This window comes from Podarcis liolepis (assembly GCF_965112155.1).
Source record: "Podarcis liolepis genome assembly, chromosome: 2".
Classification (NCBI taxonomy): domain Eukaryota; kingdom Metazoa; phylum Chordata; class Lepidosauria; order Squamata; family Lacertidae; genus Podarcis; species Podarcis liolepis.
The window spans coordinates 35,629,115-35,642,881 of record NC_139555.1 but is presented as its reverse complement, the minus strand read 5'-3'; the positions used below and the strand labels follow the sequence as shown (position 1 = coordinate 35,642,881).

Below are 13,767 nucleotides of genomic sequence, written 5' to 3'. Positions count from 1 at the left end.
CTGAATGCATCAGGGCGGTCCTCTTTCACAGCTAGAAGTCAGCAGGATGCTCTGATTTCTTTCTCCAAGCAATAAAAGGTTTTTGTTTTTAAATTTTTAATTTGGCGCTTAGATCAAAGCCAGCACACTAGTGCTACTTCAGCCTATTCTCAGCCCTCTAGTCTTGAGCCAGAAAATGGTTTCTTGCAACTTCACAAAGAAATCATTGCTCTTCAATGAAAGCCACACCTTCGTGTGTGTTTTGGTTTTTGGCAAGCAGGGCTCCTTTCAACTCAGATGCTTGGCATGTTTTGAATTCATGATCTGAGATGAGTTGCAATTTCCCTGCACGCCCACATCAGCCATATCACAGGCATATTTGACGGCCAAAGCTGAAAAGGTGCTTAAGAAAATATTTCTTGTGCCAATCTTGGCTGGACATGATCCAGCTGGAAGGAGGAAACAAATAACCACAGGGGGTTTGCTCACATACCTTGCAGAGAGGAACCTGAGGTAAACTCTAACATGGAGCTGCTTCACCCTTCAGTATATACAACATTGTATGTAAAGTGCCAACAAACGTTTATTTCGGTGCAACTATGCGGAGGGGGAGGACGTTGAGAGCCGATCAAGAGATTTACGGCAAAAGCAACATGGCATTGTAGTGATTGCTCTGGTTATCTATGGGAAAGGACTGGAAAGTGTAATTGAATATTTATTTCATTCCTTCCTTCCTTCTTAAGTGTGTATCCTGCCCTTCCTCACAAAGAAGCCCAGGGTGGCAAAGAACAGGTGACAAAGCAATAAAAACATATTAAAAGCAATTCCAATACGGATGTAGACTGGTAAGGATCTCAATTTGAAAGGCATTTTGAAAGAGGAAGGTTTTCAGTAGACATCCAAAAGACAACAGACACACCACCTTTCTAATATTGAAGGGGGATTTGAAAAGTAGGTGGCAAAACCCTAAAGACCCAGTTCCTGCACTGCCTATTGACATCACAGCACCCTTTCGGCACCTGCTAAAAGCATTTTTATTTGGCAAACCCATCAAGACATGTATAGAAGTCAACATGTATTTTACATCTGGTTTTACCCTAACTGTTGATGTTAATCATATGTTGAATTTCTATTATGTTTAATTTTGCCTTTTGTTGACAATTTTAACGTTTGTTGGTTTTGTTGGAGGTTTTGAGTCATGGTTGGCTAAGTTTTATTCAGAGTAGACCCACTGAAATGAATAGACCAAACCCTTAATTTAACTGGGTCTGCTCTGATTAAATCTTAGTGGTATACCACTCTTTATTTACAGGCAAGTAGGACATATGTTTTGTTGAATAATGAATGATTTAAATAAATAATTTTCCACAATAACCCGGTAAAGTAGGCCAGGCTGAGAGACAGTGACTTGTCCAGGTTCACCCAACGAGTTCCATGGGCGGGTGGAGGGGATTTGAACTTAACCTGGTGCAAATGGAAATAATTTTTATTTAGGAATTAATTGGGAAATTTTCCTTTTGTCAAAAGGAATCAGTGGTAGATCTAAATAGCGAGGGTGCAGCATGGATTGGATGGCAGCCACACAGATGGACCGCCTGATCCTGTGTGCTAGCAATGAGCAAAGCTACTTTTGATGTAGTAACTACAGGCATACATGTTATTTCCCAGATGTAGATTGTATTTGGGGTAGGGAATTGCAGTGTACGAAATGTCTGTCAGAAATGGTGTGAATAGAACTGGGTCTGCCTCTGCTTGTACAGAAGCACATTCTTCAGAGTACCAGGGTGGGGTCTCCCACTCCTTCCCTCTGGGCTTTTTTTTTTTTACTCATTCAGTCCTAAACTGGTTTTTCTAGTCCTTTTTTTTTTTTTTAGGCAAGTTTCCATCTCAGCTCTTAATCACCTGCAGCTCAGGGAGGAGCCACCCAGGTTCTGCTTTTAACAATCTGCAGACTTTCTCATCCTCTCCTGTCATACCATCTCCACAGACAACCTCAGGCAGAGGCAGCTGCTGGAACGCACCCACCCCTTTCTTCAACAGCCTTCCAGACAGCGAGAGAGAGGGGAGCTTCAGCCGCCGCCGAGATGTTCAAAGGGGTGGGCAAAGGCTCGCCAAGCAGAAGCTCCCCGAGCAAAGGGTCCCCGATTAAGCAGCCCAAGTAAGTAGTTTAAAAGTCTGCGGTTTTTGCAGAAGTGGGGAGAGTGCCATGGGTGCCAGGAGGCCACCTCTGAACTGGCAAGGTGTCTTACAAGTAAAGGGGAGGGAATGGCCATTGTTTGCCTAAGGGAAGGTCCAAAATAATAAGTGGCCTGTGGGCAGTTGCCTGTATCCATTCAGCTGATTGGGAGTAAACATTGAACTCTGAGGTACTTTTCTTTTGAGCAGACACACCAAATGTTCTGCTGCAAAAGCTATACTGGCTTCTCTTCTCCACAGGAGGCTTCCTCCTCCTCAGCCCGGCAAATGCTTCTGAATATCTGTGTACAAGTGAGAAGGTGAAAATCCCTATTTATTGAGACTAGTTACGAAAAATATGGCTTGGCTTGGGAGCATACCTAAAAGCTCAACATCTGGTGGTATTCCCAGCACAAGTGACCCACAGTCTTTTGAGACATCTCTGTCTCCTATTGTGACAATTGGGAATTGTCTCAATAGGAGACCAAGATGTCTCAAGGTGTCTGAAAGTGCCACAAGACTTTTCGTTGCCCTAGCTCTGTTACCCTGCTTGATCTTTTTCTTCCTGTAGTGGGATGGAAATTGTGGTGCTCTCTTGCATCCCACTGCCATTGGGATTCTTAAAAGACAAGGTAGCCTTCAAAGGGGCACAGCTGCCATTGCTCCGTGGTGGCCAAGCGTAGGAGGCTGACAGCTAAACATTTCCCATTGGCTGCCAGATTTCTCTTCTCCCTCTTGGAAGGGTGTGATTCCTCTTGCAGGTATAATGCATACAAGGCACTATTCAAAGCAGTGAAACACCTAACTGGCCAAAGCAGGAGAGCCCAATAAGTCAAGTTAGCAGAGGGTAGAATAATATTGGATAAGGAGAAGTTCATACACCCCAATTATCCTTGCTTGTTAAGGGCAGTGCTTTTTTCCAGGTGCTTCTCAAGGGTCTGCAATTCTGGCACCTCTAGAGGTTGCTGTTGTTGTTAAAAAATTACCCTAGTTAAAGGTAATCTCTTTTCTTGTCCATGTCCATGGCTAATCACTTCCTTTATTTTGATAAGAGCAATGAGAGACAAGACAAAAGAAATTCAGGTTGCTGGGGAAGAAGGAGCCTTAGACAGCGGGGGATGTGGGGACCTACAGTCCTCGCAACTGCTTCATTGCAGCAAGAGATACTGGGAAGAGTTGCTGTGTTCACTCTGCCTGCGCTGTTTGGTTTTCTTTGAGTAAAGAGTTAACTTAAAAAAAAATTTTTTTGATAAATTTTTACCTTTTGCAGATGCCTTTTTTGAATGTTTATGTGAGTTGCTAGAACAGTAATTATTTAGGGTTCAGAGTGGGGAAGGGGTGCATCTTTTCTATCAGGGGCAACCTGTGGTAAATGCCTGTGCAACAGACATTAAGGTATGCAGGCTGCCATTTTGCACCCGCTGCAAAATGGTCCATTCACTCCTGTTTCATTTTCTACTCCAATGTGGTGCCCTCCAGATGTTATGGGATGCCAACTTCCATCAGCTGCAGCCAGCATCGCTAATGATAATGGGTAATGGGACATGTAGTCCAGCAACAACTGAAGAGCAACCTGTTGTCTTTCCTTCTTGCAATGCTTAGAGACCCTCTTAACAAACCATTTTTAATTCCTAACCATTGTTGTGCTGAATATCTTGTAGTCCAGGGATACCTTTGGCACAGATCGGTGGAAGTAGTAAAACAAAGCTCTGGCTTCATGCAATTCCCTTTCCTTCAGAAGCAGATGGAGTCCTTAGGCTCCATTCATAGCTAGCTTAACTTAAGAACAATCTTCTCTGTCGGCTGCTTACTCTCTTCCCCTTATATACCCAACCGGGATTTTGTTGTTGAGCAGCTGCTGCCATTTGAAAGGTTTGTACATGCTGCAGGTTAGTAGCACGAGTGTGATGATTTTTCCAGGGAGGTATCCGCTGATAATATTGTCTTAGGGATTGATTCATGTCCTTTTTTAGTTTGTGTTCCTCCTGATTGGATTGCGCACATGGTGTAGGCCAGAGAATGGTCTGAGTGCACACAATGTTGTCACACTGTTAAAGCAAAGTAGGCCTCAGACTGATCTGCTAACTCTCTGTCTTGGTTTTCCAAAAGAGAATATACATGAAAGAAATCTGAAACCATCATGGTATTTCTGTGCATCCCACAATCGAGCTGCACTAAGAGTGTTTGGGGTAGCATAATGCAATAATTCAGATTATGCATATGGAGAGTTTCAGCCACATGGCTAGCGGTGGGGGATGCCTGAATGTTTGGAGGAGTCCTGCGAATAGCTGCAGTAGGGAATAAATATGCCTCATTGATAGAAGGCCATGGGAAGCTGCCTGATAATGAGTCAAACCGTTGTTCCATCTATTCCAATAGTGTCTGCTACAACTGGCAGTAGCTCTTCAGGGCCTTCTTCATCTCCTGGAACTTGGTCATTTCTTACAAAATGGAAATGCCAGAGATTGAACCCGGAACATTCTGCGTGCAAAACTAGGGATGTAAGGAGGCAGCAATTTCCATCCCATCCTCAGTTTGGCTTCATATATTCTTCTATGCTCAAAACATAGGCAATGAAATAAACAGTCAATTTCTGTACATTTCAATGGAAGGGAATCATTAAAAAAAAACCATGCAGAGAATAATGTAACCATTAACGTAACATTTGCCAACTTAGGGGGGGAACCAATGATGAAGAATGTTACTTGTATTCATTTATGTGATTTCTGATCCTGACCATCAATGAACATTCACATTGAGAGAATTTCCAATCCTGCCTCTCTTTCTGATTAAATTTTGCATCCCTATGCAAAACCCATGGTCCACTGTTGAATTATCTAACCACTCCTCAAAAGAAGCCATGAAAATGTTATCAGTTTGCATCATTTATAGATGTCATGATCAGTATTTCTGAATATGGTGCTTTTACCCTAGCAGGCGTCACTCATACTTATTCTAGCAGTTGAGGCACAGACTCATGGTGTTCCACTGAGTTGTGATGTCACCCTTTAAAGACAAATGCTGTCCCTTGAAAAAAATCTATATATTCCAGGCTTGACTCTATTTGAACTGATAGGGAGACAGATATTGCTGATGGCTAGAGTTTTTCTATCAACTCAGTGCCCACTGGAATCATTGTTCATTCATTTGTAAAGTCTTAATTTTCTCCATAGATGATTGCTAAGAATACAATAAAATCTTCTTGGCTTTGGTTTTGTCATCAGCTTGACTTTTAAAATTAGCTTTGGTTGCCCAAAGCAAAAAATAAATAGCCAAGACAGGTTGATGTTTTAAACGGCAGGTGTTCAATAGGAATCCAAAACGAAATGATTTTGCTGGTTCAAAAAGTCAGGGCAGTATGTCCAAGATCTGTCTAATGCTTAGTGACTTCCAAATGCCTCATAAATATTAACTCAATTAAGCCTGCCCTTATTCTTCCCTTTTTGACAGTCTATTCATAATGATACCCAGTGTCAGTCATATTCTTGAGTATGACTTAATTGGACATCACCCATAGCTGAGACAAGCTGAATCACTGTGCCCTGTCATAGCTCCTAGATTGCTTGATCTTTTCACCTAAGAATAAGGAAGAAATGAATGCTGTCATTTATAGGAACTGAGGCTTCTAATAATCTTCCAGCTCCTGACACAATCACTACAATATTCAGTTTGAGGAGCTTGTACTTTATTAATGTCACCAAGCCTGTATTCATATCCGTAGCCCATGCAACTTTTCTGCCTAATAACCTTTTGGTGCATTGCAAATTTGCACCGTCACCTGAATGCAAAAGTGATTGCATTAGTAGCTAGCATGGAAGAGCTTGTTTGTGATTCTCAAAGCTGTTGTGAGGTGGAGATGAGAATAAACACATGAACAATTATTGTGCAGGTGACCTGTTGTGGGCTGGGGTGTGATGCTGGCAGATTATGGCTATTGTTGTTTCCAGTGGTTTGACATCACCCCTGGAGGCATACTCCATTGTCTCTCGAGACAGTTGTATGCCAACATTTATTGTGGCATGGAAAGATGAAGTCACACATACAAATTCTAATGAGGTGTCATCATTTCTGGAAACAGTTGACAGCTATTTCTGGATTTCTTCCCTTTTTCGGTACAGATTAAACTTGAATGAGTTAGAGCAAGAACGTTAGGAGGCTCGTGGGTGTGCAGAAGTTGTTAGTAAGTAGTGTTGATTTAGAAGCTAATTGATTTTTATTTTTAAAGGGGGAATTTCTAGGTTCATTTCTGAGCCAATCCAGTGAAGACAGCATCAGGGCTGCTTGCACATTTCTAGACTTGAAAGCCCTAAATTTATGGTCATGGAAGAAACCATTTGGTTCACTTATTATTATTATTACAGAGGAATATATATATATATATATATATATATGCTTTCGTAGATTTTCACGGGTACAGGAATGCAGGTTTTGGTGTCTTCGGGTGTCTTCCCGTGTAAGACACCCGTGTAAGACTTCCCGTGTAAGAGTTGGGGTGTCTAGGCGACGTTTCGACGAGGTCTCACTCGTCATCTTCAGGCTGGTGCTTTCGGCTTCTTGTTACTGGAACAGAGCAGGATCTCAGTGTTTGAGTTCCTATAAATACTGTTGAGGGGGTGTGGTGTATAGCCTCCAAGTAATTAAGGAACAAAAGAAGAAAAGGCACACTAACCTGGGAACTTCCTCTCTGCCCAGTACGTTGGAGGCTATACACCACACCCCCTCAACAGTATTTATAGGAACTCAAACACTGAGATCCTGCTCTGTTCCAGTAACAAGAAGCCGAAAGCACCAGCCTGAAGATGACGAGTGAGACCTCGTCGAAACGTCGCCTAGACACCCCAACTCTTACACGGGAAGACACCCGAAGACACCAAAACCTGCATATATATATATATATATATATATATATATATATATATATATATGGCATGGTCGAAACAGAAGATGTTCAACCCAACCATTTTTTTTCCTGGGGAGAGTATCAGAATAACTAAATATTTCAGCTCAAGGAATCTAGGTGAAATATACACCTAGTTCTTAAACTCAGTTCTTAACTCGGAAAATGAAATGGATGTTCTATTGAAAAATTGAGTAGTTCCAGGTGTCAGCTAGCTCGCTCCTCTTTCATTGGATGTCACCAGTGTGGCAAGCCATTCCGCACTCTGAAGTCCCTTCCACTGGGGACTTCAGAGTATATTTTATCTTTTTATTTTAGTAGCCACCTTATGTTTTCCTCTTGGGAAAAAAGGACAGTAGAGAACCTATTAATAAAGCAGAATGACAAGCCCAGAATTAGGCATAGAAAACAACATAGTATAAATGGATGTCATCTAGACCTTGAATTTTGCTCTGTATCAGAGAGTATTTATGAAGCTTCTTTACCTTTATAAAAGAGTATCACATACTTAATTTAAAAAATCCTGCTCAGAAGCAGAATGTTAATTGAGAGAGAGGGTGCATAGGTAGCATTTGGTTAACTAAAGATACCATATTTTTCTGTGTATAAGACAACCACTATTTTTTTGAACCCTAAATTAAGAAATCAGTATTTTTTGGTTGCCAAAGTTGTTGAGCTTTTCTGGGGCAATCTTGAAGTTGTTGATCACCCTGCCAAAAACCGTGTATAAGACAACCCCCCCCCCCGTTTTTTACTCAAAAAATTAAGGGGGGGAACCATTGTCTTTCATACACAGACAAATGTTTCATATACAGGCAAGTAAGAAAAGCCAAGATACTTCCTAGATTAAACACAAAAAGCTGTGGGGTGGTGGTTTCAGAAATGAAGGTAACTGCTGACCTAACCTGGATGATCTGCAAGCACGCTTAATAAAGCCAATTAGAGAGAATCATCAGTGAATTACCATGAAGACAGTTACACAGAGGCAAGCACAGAATATGTATTTGTTCTGGAGAAAGTTGTTACCAGACTTAGGATTTAATAACCACATTGCGCTCATGCCTCTTAAGAGGTCAAGGCAATGAAGACGATTAAAAGGTTCACTTTGAAGGAAAACCTTTGATATAAGTTTGGTGATGGATCAATTTGCTACATGGGTTTTACTAAGGCTGTGAATCTAGGAAGGTAGATGGTTGTTGGGATAACTTTAGTATGCGTGGGAACATCTTTTGTGGTGTACTCTCACATGCAGAGGGCAGCATGAAGTTTGAGCAGCCACCCCTACCCACAGCAGAGTGACTTTCATGAACCTCCCCTAGCATGAGCCTGGGTCAAGCCTGCCATGTTAAATCTCCCACAATGACCCAGAGCATCTGACATAGCATTGCTGAATGACATTCTCTGGGGCACTGTGGGAAATGTTGGGCAGGAAGCCCAAAACAGGAGGCAGAGTCAAAAACAGTGCGCCATGAAAGGGTGCTAGATGCTATCGCCAGTCCTGAGAATTTCTAAACAAGCATCACATGGCAAAATGCAAATAGACAACAAGGAAGAGTTCCATGAGCCGTAAGCTTCTCGTTCCAGCTGATCTTTGGTTCTTGGATTAGTCTGTTTTATCAGAAAGGTGGGTCACCAAAACACCTTGAGTTTCAATACTTTGTGGTTTCTTGCCATACATATCATACCATAAATTGCAAAGTATGAGCAAAGCTGCCAGATACGTTGAGTTTCCCTTGACTAGGCTTGTTGGCCAAGGTGCAGAAAGAGAACTCAGAAAAGCAAATACCTTTCTAGGGCTGTCTCAACATGTCAGGGAGGCCGCATGGGTAATGACTAATATTCCTTCTCGTTTGGCAGAAAGCAACAGTTGAAGTTCTGGGTGGTGTCCAAGTGTTTGCCGTCAACGGCTCCTCCTCATTCCAGGGATGGGGAGCCAGTGGGGCGTCAGCAAGAGGCAAGCGCCTTGTGCAATTGACATGAGAAAGGTTAAACCAGTTTCTGCATTCAAACTGGTAGGACTAGTGATCTCTGAGGAAAACGGGAGCCTGGTTGTGTGTGTGCCTTCTCTCACCAAACATTACCACCCACCTTCTTTGACAGTGACAGAGAATAAAGTTTCGCACAGGAACAATTGGTTGCATCCAGTTGTGTGTGCGGAACAACTTCTGCTCGTGTAACAAAATGTCTCCTCCCTCTCCTCTCCCCACACCCCACATCTGCTCTAGGGGTTTTCACAACCCTCCACAGCAGATCTGGAGGCAGAGCAAAGAGGAGGAGAGGGAGTGGAAGTTCTGTTGGGCTCATGGAAGCCATTGCATGTGCTCAGTGACTTAGCTTAGATTCAATCTGACATATATTGCTGTTTTGAGTGCTAAGAAAATGTGACATTCCTGAAACAGAAAAGCCCCCTTGAAAGGATCTAGATCTATCTATCTATCTATCTATCTATCTATCTATCTATCATCAATCCATATAATAATTAAATATTTCTATAGCAGTCCATCAATAAAAATTCCCTGTGCATCCTACAAACAAGACAAGATCATGATTACAGCATGTAATAGTTTTTAAAATCCCACAATAAAACAACACCTCGCTTTCTTTACAGTAACTGTTTGCAATAATACCACAAACAGTTTACAGCCTACACTAAATTACACTAGGCCACAATTGTCCAAGCTTAATTTAAAAGGAAAATTGCTAAGGTGGAACAGAGAGAGAGAGATGATCCACCATAAGAAGTGAGGATGACTCAACATGCATAATCACTTTTTCGCTCCATTTCACTTCACTAATTTATTCTAGCCTTTGTTGCTGCTCTAGAAAAGCAGGATTAACAGATCAAAGAGCCTAAATTGAAACTAAACTTGGAAGGCCACTGAACATTTTAACTGAAGTGGTACAGAGCCCTTCATGGACTTCTCCAAGGCATCTAAAGTTTTAGCACTCTAATTTCTTCTTTCGCCATTGATTTATGCCAGCAGTAATGATAGGGTGTGTCTGAAGACATAGGGTTTTTGAAAACTGAATACTTCTGATGGTACATACCTCTGTCATTTTTCTGCAACAAAGGACAGCTGTTTCTCAGACATTCATTACATCAGCTCATTTTTATTGCTACGCTTTCCTGCATGCACACACTTATTTTCTGTTGATTAGTCTGAAATAAGCCAGTTTATTTTGACTTTGGCTTACAATTCCACAGTACAGGAGACAAAAAGCATGTGCTTAAATGCATATACATGTGTCACAGAGCCTTGACCAATTGCTAGCTTCCGGGTGAATTAATACAATCTTTAGCTTCAGATACTTCTTTTCAGAGTTTATGCTGCCATTTTTAATCTGTGCATGCTAAAGACATAGCATTGTGTGTTAGCAGAGATGGAGGAGAATTTTGTTCAAGCTTGCATTTTAAGGAGAAACTGCTTAATTCATACTACTTGAACAAATACACGAACCAAAACACAGCTAACCTTTGAAAAGTTGCACTTGTATGAATTTTACAATGCCATTCTCCAGCAAAAATTTGTACAGAAATGCATATACACAAAATTGTGTATATTAATGAAGATCACATACAAGAAATATATAATATTTGGGGAAATCGCTTACAAAAATTTGTATATTGGATGCATTTATATACAAATATATTATATGCTGGTGGAAATGTATAAAATGCATACAAATTTGTGTGTGTGTGTGTGTGTGTAAAATTATGACAACTGTATTTAAGGTTGGGAAAATGAGTTTTCCTTTCCAGTTTTTTTTTAAAAAACAAAAACACAAAATACCCTCCAGATATTCACTGAATAATATTTACCAAATATACTTGTAACCAGCATTCAGTTGTAACCAACCATTATATTTTGCAGCGTCGATATGCAACACAGTACAGTGCTAGTTACCAGCATGGGCAGCTGATATGTAATGGTACAGTGGCTATCAAGCATCCTACCTTCAAGGAACACTTTCTACTTTGGCACCTGCCAAGGAACCTCTGTGTGCCACAACATTCTTGTGGAGGAACCCTGAAAATGATTCTGGTGCATGTTATCGGGTTCATACACACTCGGTTCACTCACAAGGGCAATGTTGAGTCCCACAAGAACACGCTGTGTGCCCATATAGCATACTCATTCTCTTGTGATTGTTGAAGTAACATCAGTTGTTGTTCTTCTCACAGAAGAGTATTGCTAAACTCTCTGTCCATGACACAATGTGGAGACTAGAGACAGGAAGAGCTGACGGTTAATGATATCAAAGAGGAGCTGTTCTCCCTTTTGATTTCAATCATGGGGTGGTAAAGCGTCAGGTTTGAAATCACCTTCAATCCCAATATTCAGGGGCTGATGGGGGAGAATCAGGCATCAAGGCATGGCTCATGAATGGGGTTTAAAGTGAAGGAATAGGGGACAGTTGAAGTGAGCTCCCCAGAAGAGAGTTTGAAAACCACTGGTTGTTTGTGATACCGTATTTTTTGCTCTATAAGACTCACCTTTTCCCTCCTAAAAAGTAAGGGAAAATGTGTGTGCGTCTTATGGAGCGAATGCAGGCTGCGCAGCTATCCCAGAAGCCAGAACAGCAAGAGGGATTGCTGCTTTCACTGCGCAGCGATCCCTCTTGCTGTTCTGGCTTCTGAGATTTAGAATTTTTTTCCCTTGTTTTCCTCCTCCAAAAACTAGGTGCGTCTTGTGGTCTGCTGCGTCTTATAGAGCGAAAAATACGGTATTTGACAGCATTTGATAGCTGGCATGCAGTGTCATTCACTGCAGTTTTTATACCTTACTCATTACTCATTACTCAACATATAACGTAACACACCTTAGGTGGTTCTCAAGAAGTCACTAGGAAGTCATCAATGGGTCAAGCAAACATTGTGTCTGGATTGTCAGGCTGTTGACAATCCACAGTATTAATTTGTGGTTATAGGAGTGTATGAAGAAGGCAATTTCTTAGTCTGGGCTGGTGGAGAATTGTGGAGAAGGATTGCTGGACAGAACTGGAAAGACTTGTGAAGAAGAAACAGTCGACTGAAGTTGCAGGACATTAGCAACTTTGGACTTTGGATGTGCAATGACTTTGAAAGCTAAAAACCCTCTCTAGGCTCAGAGAAAGACGCCTTCTTGTAGCAGCTATGTATAATATGTATATAGTGTGTTTTGTGTTTACCTCTGCTACATTTTGTCTGCTATGGGAAGCTTAATCGCTTTGCTGAACTTCTGACTATGCGCAGTCACCCAGAAGATTACTGGGCACAAACACTCCAAAATGCATCTCACTTCCACGTTACATCAGCAATAAAGTTAGACACGCTTTCTCAACAGCAGACTTGGATCTGTTTCATTCCTATTGGCCTGGGAGGGTCTCCTTGTGAGCTGGGGGCACAGCAAGACTTTGTTGAGGCTGTTCAGCTGATACACAGAGAAGCCACTAGGACTCCCCATTTACGTGCTTTTCATTTATGGGAGGGGGGCGGTCCAGAAGGTAAGTGGAGAGTCACCTGTATTTGCTAATTACATAATGATTAATCGGGCCATGACTCAGATGAAAACTTTGAGCAAACTACTGTAATTTGTATGCACCTAATTTCTCTGTTCTTGTCCTCAGATCTTCAAGCACAAATGACTTGGCTGTGCTCATCTCTCGCATGCAAAAAAATGCTGACCAGGTGGAAAAGGACATCCTTGAAACACAAAACAAACTTAAGCAGGTAAATTTGGGAGGTTGATATGAGACCCACACTATGTGCTAGAGATGAAGGGGTATTGGAGAAAGCCCTGAGTAGAGCATTAAAACCCTGAAGATTCAGCTGCAAATGTATAAGCACAATGTCTAGGTGGTGTACAAGAGCTTTACTACATCATTTTGTCTCCAACCCAATGCCTTCGGGAAGTATCATCTGTTGTTGTTCCCTCAGCATGCTAAGTCTATCCCTCATAAATTTGTCTCACCTGTTTTTTTCAATCCTCTAAGCTAGAGGCTACCAGTGTATATTTTGGCAGTGATTTCTATAAATTAATGATTATGCACTGCGTGACGAAAAACACTTTTCTCAAGTTTGTGAAAATACCGAGAGCTGCCTGTTTGTACTCAAGAGTAAGATTTGGCTTCATGATTCACAGCCACTTCCTACCATCTCCGATGGATGATGGCATTTATGCACCAACACTTTTTTTGATTACAGGACAGCAGTTACCGCCAGCAGAACAAGCCTTTTGAGTTCCAGCAGGAGAATGCCAAAAACCTGAAAGAGGCCGAGGTGCTACTGAAAGACCTCTTCCTAGATGTGGACAAAGTCAAACGTCTGAAGCACCCTCAGGCCTTGGAAATTGAAAAAGAGTGAGTTTGTAATGCTTCTATTTGTTTGCAACCCTTCTGAACTAAATTTAAATAATAATAATAGTAGTAGTAGTAGTAATAATAATAATAATAATAATAATAATAATAATAATAATAATAATAATTTATATATATATATACCCCACCCTCCCCTGCCAGAGCCGGCTTCAGAGCGGCTAACACCAGTAAAATTACAATAAAAACATAATGGGGGGGGCAATTTAAAATATGGGTCAAAATACAATTTAAAATGCAGCCTCATTTTAATAGTAGCTCACAGATCAAAACCATAAGGGGAGGGAAACATAGGGGTCAGACTGAGTCCAAACCAAAGGCCAGGTGGAACGGCTCTGTCTTGCAGGCCCTGTGGAAAGATG

At 41.4% G+C, this 13,767-nt stretch overlaps 1 protein-coding gene across 3 annotated transcripts in view; it reads left to right on the top strand.

The window, feature by feature from the left end:
* The window catches only part of EVPL (envoplakin), a 52,227-nt gene that overhangs the window by 15,484 nt on the left and 22,976 nt on the right, over positions 1-13,767 (top strand). For all 3 annotated transcript variants that reach the window (XM_083487405.1, XM_083487404.1, XM_083487403.1), the window contains 3 exons: positions 1,967-2,137; positions 12,659-12,761; positions 13,236-13,390. In XM_083487405.1, the coding sequence (XP_083343531.1) occupies positions 1,967-2,137; positions 12,659-12,761; positions 13,236-13,390 (429 nt within the window). The remainder of the gene's footprint in view (positions 1-1,966; positions 2,138-12,658; positions 12,762-13,235; positions 13,391-13,767) is intronic.